Raw genomic sequence first — 22,428 nt, forward strand, 5'->3', positions numbered from 1 at the left:
TAACTTTGTGCAACTAAATCCAACATCAAATGATTGCTCCTTATTGCTCTATTAATATTTTAATAATTTATTGCATTTTTATTGCGGATATGAAATTCAAAGCCTCCGGGATGTTGCGCGACGTTTCGCATTACGTTCCCATTGTTGGAATTCTTTACGACACAACTCGATGGACACCGTTAATTAAACTCAATAAATAAACAAGCAAATTCAATCACCTTTTTCAACGTGAAAGATTCGAATACAGATCGATCGAGATTCGAGATTCGAGACACGCACACTTCTTTCGCGACACCCTGTATGTATAGGTGCCTGTATGTACGCTGTACATTCGGACGCTCGACACTCGACAGCAGAAGGCAGAAGTGCAGAAGCCAGCCAAAGCCAGCAGAAGCACACGGACGTGGTGGATCAGGTGGATGTGCTACCAGCGCATTAAGAGCATGGCGCGTCGATAGGCAGCCGTGTAGGCCGTATAGGTTGAGTGTATTACTGCGCGCGATCCTTGCTCTAGGGCGGAGTGGCGGAGAGCAGTTGATAAGCCAAACACGGCAGTTGACGAGGCCAGCCAGCGTGTATTGTGTGAAACTCTTTTTCCAGAAGGCTTTATTGAAACCAACGGTACTCATTCAAGATGAAGAAGAAGGTAAACATTTTCTCTTTATATTACTAAAACGCATGGAATTGCATTCTTTCTTCTCTCGCATAAGTTTTATTTCGTATGGAAAACACTTCTTTGTCCCGCGAGGCAATTTTATGAATAACGTGCTCCAATTTAGGTGCTGTTAATGGGCAAGAGTGGGTCCGGAAAGACAAGTATGCGAAGCATTATCTTCGCCAACTACATCGCTCGCGATACCCATCGTCTGGGAGCGACAAGTAAGCTACGTATATTACGGTAAATAGTCGCCAAAAGAGGGACTAATGCAACGCAATTTATTACAGTCGACGTAGAACACTCCCACGTTCGTTTTCTCGGCAATCTCGTCCTGAACTTGTGGGATTGCGGAGGGCAAGAGGCATTCATGGAGAATTATTTCGCGTCGCAACGCGACAACATATTCAGAAATGTGGAGGTGTTAATATATGTCTTTGACGTTGAGTCGAGGGAATTGGACAAAGATATGCATTATTATCAGAGCTGCTTAGAGGCGATACTGCAGAATAGTCCGGAGGCGAAGATATTTTGCCTGGTTCACAAAATGGATCTCGTGCAGGAGGACCAACGCGACTACATTTTCAGGGAAAGAGAGGAAGATCTGAAAAGACTGAGCTTGCCTTTAGAGTGCACCTGCTTCAGAACGAGCATATGGGACGAAACGTTATACAGGTATGTATCGAATAAAAGTGCAATTAAAGCGGACAAGTGCTATTAAACCCTCGTTAAATCGTTATTGTAGGGCGTGGTCGTCCATTGTATATATGCTGATCCCCAATGTGAAGGAACTTGAACAAAGCTTGAATCAGTTTGCTAATATTATCGACGCGGACGAAGTTCTTCTGTTTGAAAGAGCGACCTTCCTAGTAATAAGTCATTGCCAGCGACAGTTTCACAGAGACGTTCATCGCTTCGAGAAGGTTTCCAACATAATAAAGCAATTCAAACTGAGTTGCAGGTAAGTACGAGTCACGCGGAAAAGTAACAGGTCTAAGGCCTGTATCAGACTATGGATTGAGATTGAGATTGGATTGAAATTTGACCGGTTAGAGCAAAGTTCGCTAAACTTGAGGTTGGTTTTCTTTATTCCGATTGATTAAATTTTAATCTAATCTCTCAATCCCAATCCATAGTCTGATACAGGCTTAATAAGAACGAGATGAAACATTTTGTTGACTTTGCAGCAAGTTGGCGGCGCAGTTTCAAAGTATGGAAGTTAGAAACACCAATTTCGCGGCCTTCATCGATATATTTACCTCAAATACATACGTGATGGTCATCATGTCCGATCCAACTATACGTGAGTATCTGAAATTTCCACGTTGCGTGAAACCTGGCGTTGAAGATGCCAATAAAAATGTTGAAACGTGGCGGTCTTCTTTCAGCATCCGCGGCGACATTAATAAATATACGCAACGCGCGGAAACACTTTGAAAAGTTGGAGCGTGCCAGCCAGAGCTCGGCGTTGAGCAGATAGAAGTCGGCGCGACCCAGGCGCCTCGTCACCCGGGTCCATTCTCTTAACAATTGCTGAATTTTCTGGAATCGTATCGTTGATAAAGCGCAATCGCGGGAGAGGATACGATTATCGACGAGATCGAGAGTCACAAAGTATATACAATCCGTGGCTTTCAACGTGAGCGTTTATGACGAAACAAGTATAGAATCGACGTGTCCGAAAGAGGCTGACGGTTATCGCTGTATTTCAGGCCATATATTAGGACTGTATCAATATAAATTCATCCCACGTGTTACTTGCGGATGTAATATGGTCATAATGCATCTGCGATTTATCGACGTAGAACAGTTCCCGTTTATACGCGATATTCTCGCTTCATTTGGAATCGGGTTTTTTTTTTTTTTTTTTACATTTTCGATTAAAGGATCATTCGCGATTCGAATCATGTAGCAATAACATCCAACGAATGTTAGTTATAAATAAATTATTGCAAACATATGTCTTTCTTTCTGTATCTACGTGCGTCACGATGGATGACTGAACGTCCACTTGAGAGCTTCTGTTCTCGAAAGTGATTCATGACGGTGGAGAAGCTTCCGATGAAGATAACAGATACGTATAACCGCTCTTAATCATGTGTTCACTTGATAGCTTTTACTACTGAGGATTGTTCTCAAATATAAAAGGAGCTATCGAGTGGATGTGCAGCCTGTGTTGCATCGTGCTATGGTTGTAAAGTCGATAAATGGTTAACGTCAATTTCGTGGAGAAGGATTGTACGCGGTGTATTTGTATGTTTACATCCTTAAACGCAAAGTTTACATACGACGTGTAACGAAATTGATGTATTTTTTAAATGTGCAAATAAATTATAACCACGAATAGGCTTGTTTGTAGACTTGTATTTCTTCTACGTCGAATAATAGTTATTTAAAATTATTAGAATCGATAGAAATAGAGTCTCGATGAAATAGATTCTAAAAGTAAAATGGATTTATATATTAGAAACCACCTGGTTTTCAATTTTTTTAAAATATAGGTTGTACATACTCGTTCAAACTTTTTTTTTTTTTAGTTTTTAGTGTATTTTATGAAGTCGAAGAAGTTTGAATTAAAGAAAAAAAGATTCGGCGTTTGTTCCTGTCATAGATCAGAGGGAAATTAAATTTCCCGCCGTCAGTTACCAAATGGCGGAATAGTGTGCTGTCCTCACGTTCGGAAAACAGGTTTCTTGCGATTTATTCCACAGTTATCGCTCGAATGTCGCGATGGACAGAATACTCAAGGGGATCATGAAGTACAGGAAGTGCCATCGGGAAGGAATGGTGAAGCAATTTCAACAAGTCAAAGACCATCCCGAGGTACGTTCTATACTACGTTGAAAGAAAAAAATCTCGCGTGATGATTTTTTCGATATATAGGTAACAAGACAGGTATCTCTCGCGCTGCCACGCCGAGTCCACGTGCGTTTTGTTGATATTACCCCCTATACATCGTCAGGTGACAGCGGGCTGTCAAAAACAAACTTGCAACTCCGTTTATTTAATACAATTAATACGACTTGGTTAATAATAATAATAATAATATCATTCGTTTTAAATGCAGTGGCCCGTGTTATGACCTCGAACCATCGATTGACCGATAGTTGATTAAAGTACGCGTATCTAATGATGGGATGGCACTTGCCGCACTTGCTTTATTGACGGTGTTTCGCCTTCGCCAGGGAAAAATTCGTGTTCTGCTTTTACTAGTGGAGTACCGTAGATTAGATATCGACAGACAGGGTATTTACCTTATGCTGTTATGTCAGGGAAATATTGGTAGAGCTTTATTGATAATACTGTAATTTAGATATCAGGCAGAGAACATCTATCTTACTGACTATATATGGAATATATTTTGAATATTAATTATAGTAGGTTTTGTTTTTATCAGTAGAGTATGCTCGTTTGATTAGGATGTCAAAGAATATTTTTCGATGTTACTAAAAGTGCACTAAAACTGTGGCTGCGAAATATGGTTAGAAGAGGCTATAATTTAAGTCAGTTAAGGAAAAAAGTCGGATAAAGAATTTTCAAGACAAAAAGCCCCGTGATTAAAAAAAAGCTACTTCCTACACCCTGAAAATTGACAAGCTGTTTCTCGTCTTGAAAATTTTTTATCCAAATTTTTAATTTTATTTTTCTGGTGCACGATTAAAAGTATATTATTAACATCACATAAATGATTGAAGGAATAAATATCTAGACCTAATGTTACTACAATATAATTTTGCAATGATTTCGTTATTTATTATAAATATTTATAATTTGTTTCTTTTATTTTATAGTATCTTTATATTTTTAATTTATGTATTTAATTATGTACGTAATTCTTGAATTGACTCAAATAGCCCTTCCTTCCTCCGTGTATATATGTATGTATAACATTCAATTTATATCATATACACCTCCCCAAACAGCACGCATGTCTAAAAAAGACGTCTTAGATATTTTTTAAACGTCTTCTAGATTCCCTACTCTGTTTTAGATTCTCTACTCTTGACAATATAAAGAAAAAATTCTAAAAAATTTCAGAAGAGACGTCTTTGTATTTCGTATACTTTGAACATCTTAATAAATCTAATATTTTCTCATCTAATATATATATATATAGATTAAATCTTCTAAATTCTCTAAATATCTTTATAAATAAATTCATAAATTATCTAAAATTTAAGTGGGCACTTAAAATGGGACTAGTATACATATAGTATTATACACAAAAGAAAAATTTATCTAGACCTTCGTCCTATGCCGTATATATTGTTAGCACAGCTTGTAATTTGATGTCTGTTACTCCTATCACAGCCAAAGGCAGTGTTCTTTACCTGCATGGACTCCCGGATGATCCCAACTAGATTTACGGAAACGAACGTTGGAGACATGTTTGTCGGTACGATCTATTATAGTTGCATTATCGCGTAACCCCCTGTTGCTTCTTTAATTTTTCTGATCTCATCGCAGTGTATTTTTTTCCCTTTTTCTAATAAGTACAACATCAGATCCTCTATAACGAGAGAACGAGTACAACATTCATTCGATGCAATAATCTCAATTGTGGACATAATTATTCTTATTTATCAAAATTTTATTTTTATTAGGAGAACCACGAAAACCAATTTATTCAAATTGTTAGTATCTTCTTTTCTAAATTTAATTTTTCGTTTGTTATATGTATATATTTTTAAACATATTGTATTTGTATCTCCTTTATACATATATATTTGTAATAAAATGATTCTAAAAGATACTGTTCTTAGCATGACGATTTTTGCAAGGATTTTTGTGCTTTTCGGAATATTTTTTTTACTGGACGTGGGGTTTCCGAATTTCTCAATTCATCCATCACTCATGGAAGGAACGAAAGAGCCGAAGAACGAGCAACGTATATCGGACGGCCTAACAAAGTTTACCTTTTCAGTCCGAAACCCCGGTAATGTCGTGCCGCACTCGCAGCACTTCGTGGACGAATTTACCATGTGCGAATCGGCGGCGTTGGAGCTGGGATGCGTGGTGAACGACATAAGGCACGTTATAGTTTGCGGCCACAGCGATTGCAAGGCGATGAATCTGCTCTACGCTCTACGGGACGAGGAGTTCGCGTCACAAGTGCGTTTCCCGATTCGTCCGCGATATAAACTCTCTTTCTTTTTCTTTTCTCGCGTCTCGCCTTTGCGAGCGATAACGCCGTCCGAATTTCAGACCAACAGGAGAATGTCGCCGCTGAGAGCGTGGCTGTGCGCGCACGCCAGCAGCAGCCTGGCGAAGTTTCAGCATCTCGAGGTAGCCGGTTTCCGCGAGCCGATCCTCTTCCAGGCCGAGACGCCGCTGCGAAAATTCGTCGCTTACATCGATCCGGAGGACAAGTTTGCCATCGAGGACAAACTGTCGCAAGTCAGTACACGGTCGAGCGAGACGCCACGCCGCCGCGCCGCCGCGCCGCCGCGCCGCCGCGCCGCCGCGCCGGTCGTCTGTCTCGTTGACACTCGAGGAAACTTGTCTTGTTGCAGATCAACACGTTGCAGCAGCTCCAGAACATCGCGTCGTACGGGTTCCTGAAGAAGCGCCTGGAGAGGCACGATCTGCACATCCACGCGCTGTGGTTCGACATTTACACCGGCGACATTTATTACTTTAGCCGAGCCAACAAGAGATTCGTTGAGATAAATGAAACGACGGAGCCGCTCTTGATTAAGGAAATTAAGAAATACTACTCGTAAAAATCTTTTTTTTACAGATAATTCGGATATTATTTATAATCCAACGCTAAAATTATGTTGCCAGAGCTATGCGAGTTAAACCGCGTAAAGTAATCGTATATTTTTATGTATTAAACTTCCAGGGGCTTAATATACTCTTTATATACTCTTGAGAAGACTCGCTAATGATAATAATCTGAATCTTTATCGCTTATTATTATTGCAAAGTGCACAATACGTTGCGCTTTGTTGGAATTATCGAACTTCAGACGCAGTTCGAGTTTAGCACAAAATACATTCTTCACCAAACTCATTGTATAATTATATATCTATTTTTTATATATAATATACATACATATATAATATATATCTATTTATAATATAAAATATATTGAATTATGAGAGAGATATACTGATTGATATTTGCTGTGTGGCGAAATATAAAGATATTCGTGTAACGGAGTAAAGTGAACTTTGCTACGTGTCCCTTCGCTTGTCCCTTCCTCCCGATTTTATGGTTTAACGCTCGCCAGTTCGGCTCGATTAGATCGAGAAAAGAATCAAAGTCTCAAGTCGACAAAAGATAGTCCACCGATAGATGGACGGACCGCTCCGGACGAACTAGAGCATGCCAGTTCTGAAAGAGAAAGCAAAACAACGAAAGAAGTCGCAGAAATCAGAGTTGCGGAGCGTCGTATAGGCGTCAGGATTCTCCTCTAGACGATTTTTAGGAAGGCTCTAAAATTCTAAATAAATGCGATATAAAGTTCTAATGTGCTCTCTTTATATTTGCGAGATTAAATTTGAACTTATATATCGGATTTTTTCCTATCAATCTGTGTGAACGTCTATAAAGCTTAATTATTATCAAGTCTACATATTTCTAACAACACCGAGAGATGCGACACCATTGGCGCCGTTAGCTATACAATTTTTGGGGGGGTACTTTGGAAATTAAATAAATAAATAATTAAATACATAAAAAATAAAAGAAGTACAGTTTAAAATTTAACTTGTTTTAGAGATTTATACAAGAAATTAGATTTTTTAAGTGTACAAATGTAGAAAGGAATTGAAAAGGAGACACTGTCGCGCATTACGAATTATATGACAAATACACTCTCTTTCCCTCCTCTCCTTTTTTTTAAGATTTACGGAATTATTAGAAAATTAGTAGTCTAAGTTTGACGTAAACGCTTGAAGAACCGAAATTGCTTTTGCATTTATTTTCCCTGTTTGCCGTAAGACAGGTATACTGGTGAAATAATCCAACGAGATCGCGAGTCCCGAGTTTTTGCGGCCCCCGGCTACGTAAGCACGCGTGAAAAACGGGTGCGTGCGCGCGCGCGCGCGCGCGCGTAGTTCGCACTTTTCCGTCCGCCACGCGGTAAAAGTGAAGAGAAGTTCCTCCCAGTTTCCAACGGAATCGTCCAGTTAGGCCGGTTAGAACGTGGCGGCTGAAGAAAGAGATTCCGGAAGAACCGGAACTCGTGTATACGCGGTCTCTTTGCCGACACGTTTCGGGCCCGGGGCACGTTATTTTGAGATTCCACTTATCGACCAACGAAAGATCGCCGCGGGTTATCGTTGTTAATATACTGCGACAAGTGCCCCGGCAAGTGCCGTTTAGGTCAGTGCATCAAAATAGACCCACCACGGACGCATTGTGCGGCCAAAAATCATTGTGTAATTCAGGTAGCCTTACCTGTTTGACCTACCTGTTTGACCTACCTGGTAGGTCATCAAAGAATGCGTTCTCTGTATCTTAGGACTGTCCGACGGATGTAATAGCATTGGCACGGATGACAATTTTAAGTAAGAATATTTCCCACCAAGACGATTCAGTAGCAATGTTCTTTTAGCTTATGTTGTTCTTTTTGGAAGAAGTTATTAGAGTGAGACAAAATATACTCTTGTTTCTCACTCGTAACTTATTGCAGTTTAAGAGGTTCTTCGAAAAAGAACAAATTTTTTTGGTTTCAAAAATATATAGGGAAAAAAGATCCAACGGCTTTCGGCACCTTTGAGCTCAAGTGGCTTCTGACGGTAGCCATAAATTAATAATTTTCCATTTGTTACAAATGACAAATAACACTATTTTATGAAATTGATCGAACGATTCTTTAGAATAACTTGACAAAGGTTTCCGATGTAAAAAGGAAAAGAGACAATAGAACAGACACGTAATGACAATAATTTTTATAATTTATGTGTACCAAAAAATAAAAAAGAAAAAATTTATTTCAAAAATAAGTTCTTGATTAACCATTGAGTTTCAAAGCACTCGGCAATTTTGTGAATCACCTCTTAAACTAACGTAAATTATATATTCAATAATATGTGCAATATATATATATATATATATATATATATATATATATATATATATATATATATGCAGGGTGTTTTCTAAGTAAGTATGGAAAAATTGAAAGAGATATTCCGCGGCTTATTTTAGAAAGAAAATTCCTATAAGCATATGCCCTAAACTGCTTCGTTTTCAAAATACAGTGTCAAAGTTGTGAAAGAATATGAAAATTTCGAAAATCTAGGAAACATTTAAAGCTGTTTTATTCAAATTTAATATTTGTTCATGTAAGAACCGTGCATTAAGAACTATTTTCTCCAGCAATGATATTGATCAGTATTGATACACGCATGATTGTGTTTGCAATTTTTAATTTCAATTTTTTTACTTTATCTCGAAAGCGGCGCATTATTAAAAAAAAACACTACAGGTAGTTTTTGTAGTTTTAGTTCGAAAATTAAAAAAAAAAGGAACTAAAAATTGTTAAACTTGAAAAAAGCAGTGGCGTACTATTTTCTTATTAAAAAAGCTTAATGTGATTACCCATACCACCCTGGTAGATCTGAAAATGTTCCATCAGTACTGGAAAATAGTTCTTAATACCACATGTACGCATACTAAATTTGAATAAAATATCTTTAAACGTTTTTTATATTTCTGAAATTTTTATATTTTTTTCACAACTTTTTGACATCTTGTATGTTGAAAACGAAGCAGTTTAGAATTTAGCGTTTAGGACATATGTTTGTAGGACCTTTTCTTCTTAAAATAAGCCATAGAATATCCCCTTCAATTTTTTTATATTTACTTAAGAAACACTACTGTATAAGATAAAGAAATTCAATGTCGATTAGAAGTTTCAAATCATTTACACGATAATTCTAATTCTTTTGCAATTATGAAGTGCAAAAATGAGTTGAATTTGTCGATTATTCTAAAAGGGTCTCTCTACATCGTTTATTTTTTAAATAAAATATCTAATAGCTTTTTGGAAAGATTTCAAAATATTGCCGCTTCATCTTTGTGGAACTGTGCAGTAATTTTTAAAGCCATTCCTCCGTCCCAGGTTGTCGAGCGGCGTGGCCGTTCTCCCGATGAAATTATAATATTTTATCGACGAAAACGGATAAGAGGATAAGAGAACGATGTCACGATTTTGCACGATCTCTTTTTTCCTCGCGTTACACTCGTCCGAGAAAAAAGAGTGCGCGGCCAGTGGTGCGTGCCGAAGCATAACGCGCTCCGCGCTCCGCAACTCCGCACCCGCCGCCGCGCGGTGGCATTACCACTTCGTTACGCTCGTATCTTTCCGAAACTTTATGCCTGTGTCATGGCGTTATTCCGTCGTGGCGATGGAAAATAGTCGGACGTGCAATATAATTACTCACGTAATTAATTAGCGGGCAGAATACTTCGGTAGGTCGTTTAATGTCCGTCCTGAGTTACGTGAAAGGTGCAATGCGAAAGATGTATATATGTAATAAGAGCGATAAATAGAGTCGGACAATCCGTTTGAATTTTTGCAAACTCGCGCAAAAACTGACCAAGCTGCATAAAAACGATTTTAAGCTAAACGAAATTAAATTCACAAATATATATAATAACATTTAATGTGCCAAATTCTATAATTCTTCAATTTAATTTGATATCCCTGCATGTAAGCGATAAATACGACATGGTGCATTTTGACTACTTAAATATTCAAGTCTTTTCTGCGCAGATCTTCTTAGTAAAAGATTTTCTGGCGATGTATAGAATCGAAAGAAACTAATATATGGCGATTATGGCGTGTTGGCAAAATTGGTCGTAAGAACCTCTTCCTGGCCCACCGCGCGAAATCCTTACGTGCCGCGTGTTTGTTTTCACGCCTGAGTAAAAGTGAGTTCCACTGTAGACGGTAGCTTGTTACGCATGCATATGCGATGCGCACATCTTTGCAAAAGACAAGGACAACACATAATCACGCCTCCAATAAAAATTATGAGATCGACGATTTGTGTCTTGCACCACGATATTTCTTACTTCGTTATTTTCGCTTCTTAAATTGATCTCCGATCGATCCGAAGAACGAAAAAGTGTGACCTCTGAATATAATAAAATCGGACTAAACTCGCCTTTCACTTTTGACCAAATATTCCGCGGCGATAATTATTTTTCATCTTGGTTAATCGTTCGTAAAAATTTCACTGGCTAGTAAGCGCGCGCGTGGTCTTCTAAGTGAAAGGATACGTATTCGACGCATGCGACCCGCACACACACGTGCTTCTTTAATTTTTGACGTTAGGTATTCCAAGGTTTCAGATTAAATTTCCGTTAAGGTCTACGTGAAATTAACGAGCTCCTCGCCGCCTCCGCAACTTAATCTGCCATCAGGTAGTTTCCGACGTTTTCGATCGCGTTTTTCGACCGAATTTAGGTCGAGGAAGTCACGAACGCTGTACGTTTGACACGATTTTCTCTGTTCGCCGGTCGAATGTCAAGGTGTAGAGGCCCGACATACAGGTCCCGCGTGGCTGACCCCTGCCGCTTTTGTAAATACCCGAAATCCCAAGTGAGACAGTTAGAATGTCGTAACATTGTAACTGTATAATTCTGGCGCAACGTGACGAATACGAAGCGGCCCTTCTCGAGTTCGTCATTATAAGAATGTCTTTCATTTTAGTTCTATCATTGCTTTCTTGAAAGGATAAATATTTCTAGTAACTGCTTTCATTCCTAAAACCAAATCATCGGATCTTGTACCTGCGATGCAATTATTTTTGATTCTGAAAAACTTCTGAGAAGTACTGTTAAAACTAACATAATTAAATTCATAATTTTTGGGAGATTGTCTAAATGCAGTGATGACGACATTTGAAATGTAATATACAAAAATAATATAAAAAGAACATATATATTTTATATAAATATTTTAACCCTATATATTACTATCCTTGATGGGTCCGGAAAATTCATGCGGAAATATAATTGTTTTCTGGTTATATAAAAATTCTTCTTTAAAGCCTTTTTATAACTTCTTTCCTATTTATGGTTAGGTTAGGTTTCTAAATAAAACTTATGGTTCGCTTAAGCAGGTTTCGACGTTTAAAAAAAAGGCAAAAAATACTAATGTTTATCTGGGATATGAATAGAATAGATAAAGGTCTCCCCAGATTCATATATAGTAGTAACGACTTTGATAAAAAATAAGGACAGTAACCCCCTAGGTATATTAATATCTACTAATTTATAATTAAGTTCAGATAAGTATTATAATTAAATTACAATTACTTAAATTGGAAGATTATAAAAAATATGTTCTTGACCATCGAGATTCCGCCCAGACGCACAATCTTTTTAAAAGTTGCACGGGTCAAAGCACGTTAACAAAAATCATCATGTCCGCGCCGTCCGCGGGACTTATTATTGGGCAACTCCGTTCAGCGCGGTGTGTCGAATGTTCCCCAATGATATCGCGCATTTTTGCACGGTGTTCGCAGAACGTAACGGCGACGGCGGTCGTAATTATAAAATGTCGCAAAAGGGTGCAATGAACTCACGAAGCAGTCGCTGCAGCACTGTATGCTTCCGCTAAAGGCCAGACGAGTTCTTATAAAACAATTCTGCCGTGTGCTGCGCAAAAGCCTATTTTTATTATATATTTCAATCTTGTTTTAAATCATCTACAATGCAACAGGCCAGAGTACTTCCAGTCTCCTAATCGCGTTTTCGATCAAATTCTATCAGTTGATAAAGAGAATTGTACAAAACGCTTTATTTCCGGTCGAAATGACGACATATGACGAATTAAAAATAATTTTATTACAAACATAAATCTTCTTAAATTTTCTTAGCTCTTTAAGTTTCTGTGAAACTACAAATCACACATTTCAAGAGAAGAAATTCACTCTCCAACGTGCGCGTACACTGCTGCAAATCCAAGCGTGCGTTATTTTAGCTGAAGCTCCTCTCACACATTTCTTGTTTTAAATCCGTTTTAAATCTTAACTTTTAATTTAAAATATGATTAAACATATTAATTTAACAAAACATGTAAAACGAGCTTCAGTCTAATGTGTCATTTTTAGACGTTCATGCGTGTAGAAATAACACACTTGGATTTACAGTGCGTGCGAGTAAATAAACTCACAATTCCCCCGCACTTTATCATCTCGATGACAGAAATTGTGTTAGGCGAACGCTAATCTCGATGAAGGATTCCGGATACAATGGAACGACGCGCATATCCTTCTATGATACTTCATGCAAACGACTATTGCCGCGTCGACGCCTCTTCGTCGCAATGTGGGTATTATACGGACCGACCGCCTGTCGTGCGTAGATTCATGCGTTCGAGCGCATAAGTTCAAGAACAATGCTGTCTGTGCTCCGATCTATATAACGTAAGTAACGATTTTACTTCAGCGCAACCGGGCAAAGCGACGACTGTGGCAGCGGCGGCGGCGGCGGCGGCGGCTGTTCATTGTGCCTGCGATGGTGGCGAACAGCTCTTGTGCCACTGACCCACAAGCACACTTACCTATGTTATACTATGCCTGCTATATTCGCGGTTCCGTTGTCGCCGCGGTTGCCTTAATGTCCATACATACCGCGACGTCGCGACGCGACGTCGATAGGGTTACGTATCCAGGGCGCGCGTCCACTCATCGAAAATTCGTGCAATTTTCACCGTAACCGCGACGCGCCGCGCCGCGCCGCGCCGATCGGCAACATCGGCTCGGCCCGATCGGTTTTAATGGAGCCTCGGGATCAGCGAAGCGTATCTTCGAACGTCCCTGCCCGCGCTCGCGACGCGAACCGCATCTTTTTAAGCGTATAATATCTCGTTACGAGCCAGCAGGTCTCGAATCAATCGGAGTATTTTATAGAGTCTTGGGTAAATGGGACAATGTAATCATTCGCCAATGATAGAGTCAATATCGTTTTTTATCATTTCTTCTGGCAGCTATTAAACATATCCCAATTCGTAACTTAACAATTTCAGAATAATTTTCATAATTTGTTTAACTTTATTAAATTAAATTTCCTGAAAAAAATGAATTTATTGTCTGCAGTTTGCCAGGTTTTTTTTTATTGTCTATTATTTTTAATTATAATAGTGCTACCTAAACTTTAATAGCTAGAATGCTCAATGTGTACCGGTGTAATTATTTTAATTAACAATGCGTCATTAATTATTTTAATGACGCGGTCGATGAAAGTGACCATTGTTTCTGGATACAAGCGTTTCTTAGTTGCGACATATTTCTCAAATCCTATCTGTTTGCTCGCGATTGAAAGATACTTAAGGCGCTGAAAGCGTCAAAGTTGCGGAGTATCCACTCCAACAGATGCGCTACCGTTGAAATCTCCGCGCGCGCGCGCGCGTGCGGGCGTTGAAGTCTCCGAGCGCGCGTCATCACCTCGGCGATTTCAACGGCTTGCTCTCACGACTTAACTTCTACGTTATCGTATTCTACTTTCCTGCCGTTAACGTATACACGTGGCGTTAAAAGAGAATATCTCTACACAGAGAAAAAGTTAAATCAATATTTATATAATACTCAAATTAACTATTCATTGTTTCGTACATATTCAACAATTTATAATCTTTTTCTAAGAATATCAACTTTTTATTTCAACTTTTTTTCTTGTGACTTCCAAGCAAGTTTTTTTTTATTTAACACAATATAATTTTTTTTCAAGATTTTCACGTTGAAACTAAAGATATATATTTTCAAATCATTTTCTGTGTAAGCTTCGTCTATGGTTCCTTTACGATTGATCTTTCGGAGATAAAGACGAGAACTGTATCAAAACTTTGATATCTTGATCATCTTACATATATGTATACATATAGACGTAGATCGCCTGACGTTTTAGCATTCTAGAACCGTTTTTATCATCATCCATGTATAGCTATCGTCGTGAATGCGAATGGGCAGCGACTACTCTATCATCGCAGTGAAAGTTACGACAGGTTCTCGGATGCGGAGTTTTCTATTTAGGACTATAAACATGTCGACGTTGCCGTGAATTTAATGAGGTTTTAAATAGAACACGATCTGAATATGATCGGTGGAATCACTAAGAATCACCTAAGAATCTTCACGTTCGTTTAACAAAACACAGCTTACTTTAGCGGCATCGCTAAATTAATAAGGGGGTTTTTGACAGTAACGATCCCCACGTTGAGAGAACTGGCGACGTTACGTTAATCCCGTAGCACGAATTATTAAGACATTGATGAAATTATTCTCATTCGAGTATAATGTCCGTTATTGCCACAATTTATGTTTAAAAGGTACGTTTAAGCTCCCCTCTCGCGCGCGTAAACGCTGAGAGTCGCGCGCGACGAAGTTGAAATGGAAGGACAGGGAAATGAGAGGTCCAGCATTATCGATAATAAGATCCTCTTTCGGCCGTAGCAGTAGCAGAAAAACACAGGCCCACACGTGTGTGTGTGTGTGTGTGTGTGCGCGCGCGCGAGCGCACGTAACACGCACGGCGTCTCCTTCGGCGCGAGCACGCACGAGCTGGCTCGTCTCGCAATTTACTCTCCATCTCGATTGGCCCACTTGTTAAACAGGACAAAACCGGAAGAGTGACGGCGGCCCTGCGACGGCGGCTAGAAGGGAGGTGACGGAGGAGAGAATTCGCTCGACTTTTTTTTATGTTACAGCCGCGAGGCCGCGAGAGAGAAGGATCGCTCGACGGGGCCCCGAAGAGGCTGTTGGCGAGCGGAGGAGGGCAACAAGCGGAATAACATATCCTAGAACGAACAGCTCGAGCGTGGAGAAGATCACGGAATCGAGTTACGTGAAATCTCAAATAAAGAATTGGACTTTAGTCGATCGCCAATTAATTTTCATCGAAGCGAGATTGAAGAATATGTTTCGGAAATCGACGAGAATTTGATAAAGCAAGCTGATTTTTAACGACACTGCTCTTTGGCTGGTAGGTATTCATATAGTCTTATATATTTAAGACCATCTAAGATGTCATAAACCAATTACAGAGTCATATTAATAGCATCTTAAGATATTATCTAAGACGGTCTTTGACGTCATAAAATATATCATAAGATGAGAAAACAGTAAGAAAATTTCGAGATGAGATAGAATAACATCATTTAGTGGGGGGAGCTCGTTATCGGCCGCCGCGAGGCGGACGCGACCCACTCTTGGTTTCGGATAAAACGAGCGATCTTTCCTCTCTTCCTTCGCGTTTCCGCGCCAATCGCTCGGCGTACTCTCCTCGTTCCAATTGGCCCAAGCCCCGGCTGGGAAGAAGCACCGGCTTGGGAAGAAGACACTCGGTCACGAGTCTTGAACGAAACTTAACGAGTCTTCTTCGCTGGTCGGGGAATAAAAGCGACGACGACGACGCGACGGTGCGAATTAGGACGCGGGGGAGGCCGTGATACTTTTCACTTTTCATTTATCGCACTTCGCTATTTTACAATGGCGCACTCGCGCGATTATGTATATTATCTCGCGGCTTTGTTACACCGCCGAGGTCTTCATTTTCCCTCCGTCGCTTGTCCATTTTAGCGAATAACTAAATGAGAGATATTGCCATTCATTTTCAGAGTCATATGCATTAACAAATTGCGATATATATAGAAACTGCACACTGCCACACTTCCGACATTTCCTTCAACAATAAATCGTCCAATTCTTCAAATATTCCGCATACCAGCTGATTAATCACAAACCTGAAGAACAATGAAAAGAACGTAAATTTATTTCACATTAGATCTTCGGCCATCAATCTTCCTTTAAACGACGCATCTTTTACTGCCCCAGAAACGACGCCCACCTTAATTAGCCTTACACCGTTTCCGACGCAGGTATAACGTTTCCGGAACAGATACGAAATTTGAAAAAAGAGCGGAGTCTTTTTTCTCCCCTCTCCGCCCGTCCTTTACACTCGGATTTACTCGGGCAGGGCATTAAAAATTCACACAAGTCAGGTAACGTCAGGATAATTAGACGGCGAGTCATCGCCGCGGCGTTTCTTTCCAGCAACGTAACTGGGGCGTAGTTTTTCCCGCCCAACAACGCGGTTCTCGAGGTAAAAAGATTTTACGAGTCGAAGCAACGATCGGTCCATTTCTACGAGATCCGCGCGCTCGCGCGCACGTGTCTCTCGAGTAGCCATCACGCATAGCAGAATTAAGCCAGTCATCCGCTTCTTCGGTCGCGGCCGACCGGGCCCCGAAACTGTGTCACATTTTTTTTCATCGAGCGCTACATAAATTAACAACGAGCGCTTACCTAGTTACGCTTTCGAAAATAGGGCTTTGGGCCCGACGCGCTGCGCGCGCGCGCGCGCTTTACCGCCGAAACCACCGTCCTGCGCGGGGGGCTCCCCTCTCGTTTATACTCGAATCCGGAACTTCGTTCGAGCGCACGAGTGGGACCCCACGCTCCTCGGAATGTCCTCATTTTTTCGGGGTCTCGAGGGCCGCGACTTCTTCAACGTAACGCAGCCAGATGTCCGTCCCGCTCGGCGCTTAGTACCGCGAGCGCGGCTTACTTGCCCCTTTTTTCGAGGTAAGGTCCACGTGCACTGTTTGTTATCGCGTCACCGCGCGAGACGGTCATCCGGAAAGGAAAAGACCTGCCCCCAAACTAACTTCCCGTAATAAAAATATTTGTGTACCGGTGGCCTGTCGAGGCCATGAAGAATTTAAAGCGTCGGTCGAGAGTTTAACCAAGTTTCAGAATTAATTAATTTAAGCATGCAATATTCTTTTTCTCTCGGGGAGAAAGAAATAATTAATTAAAATTACTTTCGAAATCTAGAAGCTCTTTTCAACGTGCGGAACGGCGACAAAATCTTATAATTCTTTAATTAAAAGAAATTTAATTTAAAAGAGCATAACAATTAATTGCAATATAAGATATTTAAAGTGAGTATCGAAAAGTTAGAAAAGTTATAATAGTCTATTCTTTCCTAAAAATTCTGTATTTTAACTATATCTATTTATGATTGTTAAAAATAACTTTCAATTTAACTCATCCGTTCTCTGAACTAAATACTCAACACTCAATTAAACTAGTAATTATTATATTTTGATTAATTGCCATTTCTTAAGCACACGTTACGTGGTTTTAGATCGTGCACGCACGCTTCTCAAATTGCTCTTGTGCGACTTATTACGCGGCAGGCCCGTTCACCGGGCCGTTTCGGGGTGATAAACAATTACGAAACGGATTGTTAAAAAAGGCAACAACGCGCGCATATTTATGTAACGACTGCGGCGAGCTGGCGGCCTGGCGGTGCTCAGGTGTGGCTGCGAGTGTGTAACGGGGCAACTCTAATAAATTTCTTTGTGAGCTTCGTAAATAACGGCCGTGTTTCGTGTACGTGTGACGAATCAGTCTTGTCCATTGTATCTCGTATCTCTTCGAAGATAAGTAATATACGAAGAGCAGAAAGGGGAATTCCATATTCATATTCTGTAAAAATCGCTGCATGCGAACAAGAAAAATGAGAAACGTATGAAAAAAATGTATGGAATGACAATAATATGATTATCAATATCGTCTGGAAAATATATGATAAAGAGACGAGCTATCTTATCTTTCTCTTATCTTTGTACACTTTGTACACACGGTAGGGTTGAACACGACATTGGATCGCAGAGTACGCAGGCTTCTTCGAGAAAGGTCTTGCGAGTCCTTGGCAAGGCCGGACGGCGCACCATCCGGTCACTTTTTTTCCAATTAGCAATCTATCGATAACCATCTCTCGAATTTCGATGCGCAATCGCACGTGTGCGCGCGCTATGCCGCAAGAAAACGTAAGGGAGCGTATCGGCCGGTTGAGAATTGCGCTTTATTCACATCTTTCATACGGATATTGTTCCACGATCGTGTTGCAAATATATCATAGAAACTATATGAAATATTCTAAATTTATCGCGATGGTCAAAAATGATAAATCTCAATCTGATGTCGTCTCCAATCGCTCTCGGAAGTTATTAACTTGTTGTTAACGGGTTAACAGACAGGGTGCTGGCGTTTTAGTACCCTATATTCGTCAGCAAAAATTAGGGAAGTGGAGAATGACGATCCCGAAAGGGAATAAAGCCTATTCATTCGGATAACCGTATTTTCAACCGTAGAACGGTACCTTGAATTATAGCTGCTAGACGTCATCATTCCGATACGCTTTTTTTGCACGCAAGCCCTTTGTGCACTTTTGTCAAATTCTAGTCAAACATCATAAAACAATAAAACATAGAAGCTGATTCATCTTTTAAGAGATATAATCTTTTAAGATCTAAGATCTTTGTGACAAATACTCGAAACAATATGCTCAAGATCGTTCCTTTCATTTAGTTAAACACATATCTTAGAATTTTACGCTTAGTAAAAGACTCGGAATTTTTTCATTCCCGATCGAGTTGAAAAAAATATTTCACTTCGAATTTCTGTATGGTACACTGAGAAAAAAAATATTTAGATTCACAAAAAAATATTTATTTAGATGGCTGCTAATAGCGCTTATTTACTTAATGTAATACACATATTTTTATTTAGAATTAAATATTTTTATTTAGATTAAGTAAAAATATCTAATTCTAAATAAATATGTGTATTACATTAAGTGAATAGGCTATTAGCAGCCATCTAACTAAATATTTTTTTCTTAGTGTAACTTTATTTTTTTTTCCAAATAACAGGTGAATAAAATAAAGTTTTTTTTTCTTATGTGACATATTGCCCGTCTCCTAGAATCTTACGTGCGCGGCATAGCTTTATTGTCCTTTATCGTTCCGAAGGAGCAAATTAACTTTTTTGTCATAAGTCTTCGTTTATACAAAAAACCCTTAAAATGCGCCGCGGTCGATTTTACGGTGTCAAGCTTGTAAAAGAGAAAGCAGGTGTTTGTTGGCCGTAGGAACACCGCATACTAACTTGTTGAAGAATTGGTATTCGTTACCACCCACGATGCAATTTATTTCAGATGTAAATCAAAGAATCTGCTAAATTCCAAGAACTTGTTTTATCTCCATCCGGTAGCGAAATGTCCCGTAGCGCTAACGGTGTAGTAATTGCTCATAAAAGCATCCTGTTAAGTTGCGATGAACAAATTTGTGTCGAATGAAATGACATTCGCAAATTAATAAGACGCAAATTAATTGTATATCTGGGTTGTCCGAACCACTTTGCGTGCAGGTTACCAATTTACTGCAAGTGATATTTTTCGATAGAAATATCGATGAATGTTAATACTCGAGGGGAAATGAGAGTAAAACTCACCATCACGAAACACAGGCATAAGTTAATGAGATAAAAGGACCTAAAAGCTATAAAAAAATCTTGACTTTTATTTATCGAGAGACACGACCGTCAAGACACACGTGGCGATGATGAGACAGATTGTGTGTATAGTGTGCCTGATCTTGTTACTTCATCTTATGAAATATAGATTATATCCCAGGTAACAGGATGACGCGTAAAAACGTCTTAATACGTCATTAGAACGTCTTCAGGCGTTATTAATATTCACTCGGCTACCTGGGATGTCTTACCAAAATCATAAGTTTGGGAACAAGATTATGCTATATTTTATATTTCACAAACATATATTAAAAAGCCCCAGAAAAACAAAATTCACGATCGTCAAGACACGTAGCAACGGCGAGATAGATTGTGTGTATAAACACATATAATGACGTGTGCCTGATCTTATTACTTCATCTTATAAAATATAGACTATCCCAGGTTGCAGGATGACGCGTAAAGACATCTTAATACGTCATTAAGACGTCTTTAGGCGTTATTAATAGTCACGAAGAACAGGACAGTATTTTATTCGTTTTAAAAAAGCTCACATTCTTCAGAAAATCTAAAAATTTTAACTTTCTAACAAATAGAATTATATTTGAATTGTTAATTTTTTATAATACATCGAATTATCAGTCTACAGCATTCTCGAAAGTATCGCTTAATTTAATTAAAAATATCTTCCAAGTAAAATTATTTCGTGAACAAGCGTGCGTCTGTGCGTAACACATAATTTATAGATGGATATTGTTTTTAAAACCGATTATTCAAAATGAACAGATAGAAACAGACATATCTACATCTTCTCTTTCAACGGACGGGACCGCATGTTGTTTCTTGTCAAAGACAGCCGAAGACCTACCGTATAGGTGTAGTGAACTACTGTGTCTAATTTCAATTGCCTCATTGTCACGCAAATGTGTCTACGAGTCTCAATATTTAGACTTAGCTTCTTCAGTCACCTGCGATTATTTGTGCACCTTGTCACACGTATTAAACTTATAACTTAGAAGAACATTCTTTCCATTGCCAGTGAATTGGTTGATGAAATAACAGTTTCTTGCCTGTTTCTTTTTCAACAAGGCGAGAATGAATGAACAATCTTCCGTCGTGAGATTAAAATTTTTTAATGTTTCTGCAATTGTAGACAATATGACAGAGATCTTTGATTATCAGAAATTTTTTAATAACGGAGAATTTTCAAACATTATTTATATGTATAAATACTCAAGAATATTCCTGTGATATTATTTAGATTTCCAAAAGTTAAAAAAATAGATTTGAAGGAGGTTGCAAGGAGAATGCAATTTATAATATAATTTTCTTTACAAATAATGGTTGCATATGATTTTGTTCAGATTTTTCCACCGGTCCATTTTTGCGTAAATTAGTATCAAATTAATATCTATATTTTAAAATAATTGAAATTCAACAAGAAGTTTCATATAAAGCTCATTATTTTATTAAACACTATATAAACTTATCTCGATTTTATTTTGTCTACATTTCTATCATCAACCGCGCAATGTAAATCTTCAGAGGTGCAAGCGATTAGAATTATTATCTATGTGCTCACTCCTTGAATTACTTAGCAATTACCTTTTACGTTCTATTTAACGAACATGATCGCAAAATATGAAGAGCGCACAATCGCCGCCGCCGGTAATGAAAGCGCCGCGTGTATTCTCTCGCGTTTATAATCAGATTTTCTGATTTCTCATGCGAGATACAGCGCTTCGCAACGAATAACGAAGAGCGTGATCGTAAAAAACCGGCGTGTAAAAAGAAGTTAATTCAACGCGGACAATTAACGAAACGAGGAAACGCGTCGTCGATGAGCGACTCGGTATATTTGTTTAGCCCCTCAGCGACTTTTATTGTCTATACCTTAAAGGCGCGTCGTTCATTGCCGTTCAATTGCCGAAGATTGCACCCAATATTCTCCAAGTACGTCGATCGTAAATAATCTAACTGAATTACTTCGAACTATGAAAGCAAAAATCATAAACAGGTATATATATCGTGGACATTCACTCGCTCGTCACAGAGGTCCAACTTCCTGCTCATCTCAAGTAGGATCTTCAGCAAAACCTTGAATTACGAACTGTCATGTGCCATCTGCTCTGCAACGATTAGGAAGGTTTGCTGGGCCATACTTGGACATTGAATACCAAAGTCGTTGTATCTTGTACATATACCTTGAAGGCGTCTATTAATATCTTTCAAACAGTCAATATCATCATAAACATGGCACATCGATGCTACAAGGTCTCTGGAGAACGAGCACTTGTAACAGGAACATCGATGACATTGCTTATTCGTCGCAGAATCTAAATTATTAAGACGGTAAAACGTAATATTACTTAAAATGCAGACTTTGTAAAAATTGTACTGATAAATTGGGAAATCACCTGTCTTCTAGATTTAACTGCCTTGCCTTTCACGTTCAATCAATCTGTCTTTTCAACGTTCACGTGTAAC

At 39.0% G+C, this 22,428-nt stretch overlaps 2 protein-coding genes across 2 annotated transcripts; both read left to right on the plus strand.

The window, feature by feature from the left end:
* The first annotated feature begins 379 nt into the window (after positions 1-379).
* On the plus strand, positions 380-2,999 carry Raga-b (Ras-related GTP binding A/B). Its single transcript, XM_077401715.1, has 6 exons — positions 380-646; positions 780-879; positions 946-1,330; positions 1,401-1,616; positions 1,843-1,958; positions 2,044-2,999. The coding sequence occupies exons 1-6, from the start codon at positions 635-637 to the stop codon at positions 2,133-2,135; spliced, it is 921 nt and encodes a 306-aa protein (XP_077257841.1). The 5' UTR covers positions 380-634; the 3' UTR covers positions 2,136-2,999.
* Positions 3,000-3,317: 318 nt separating this feature from the next.
* Cahbeta (carbonic anhydrase beta) lies at positions 3,318-6,833 on the plus strand. Its single transcript, XM_077401716.1, has 5 exons — positions 3,318-3,478; positions 4,967-5,051; positions 5,580-5,767; positions 5,861-6,052; positions 6,169-6,833. Exons 1-5 carry the CDS (start codon positions 3,386-3,388, stop codon positions 6,376-6,378), a joined length of 768 nt encoding a protein of 255 aa, XP_077257842.1. The 5' UTR covers positions 3,318-3,385; the 3' UTR covers positions 6,379-6,833.
* The last annotated feature ends 15,595 nt before the right edge of the window (positions 6,834-22,428 follow it).

The sequence above is a fragment of the Temnothorax americanus genome, unplaced genomic scaffold (assembly GCF_048541705.1).
Source record: "Temnothorax americanus isolate GAGA-0224 unplaced genomic scaffold, ASM4854170v1 Scaffold15, whole genome shotgun sequence".
NCBI lineage: Eukaryota > Metazoa > Arthropoda > Insecta > Hymenoptera > Formicidae > Temnothorax > Temnothorax americanus.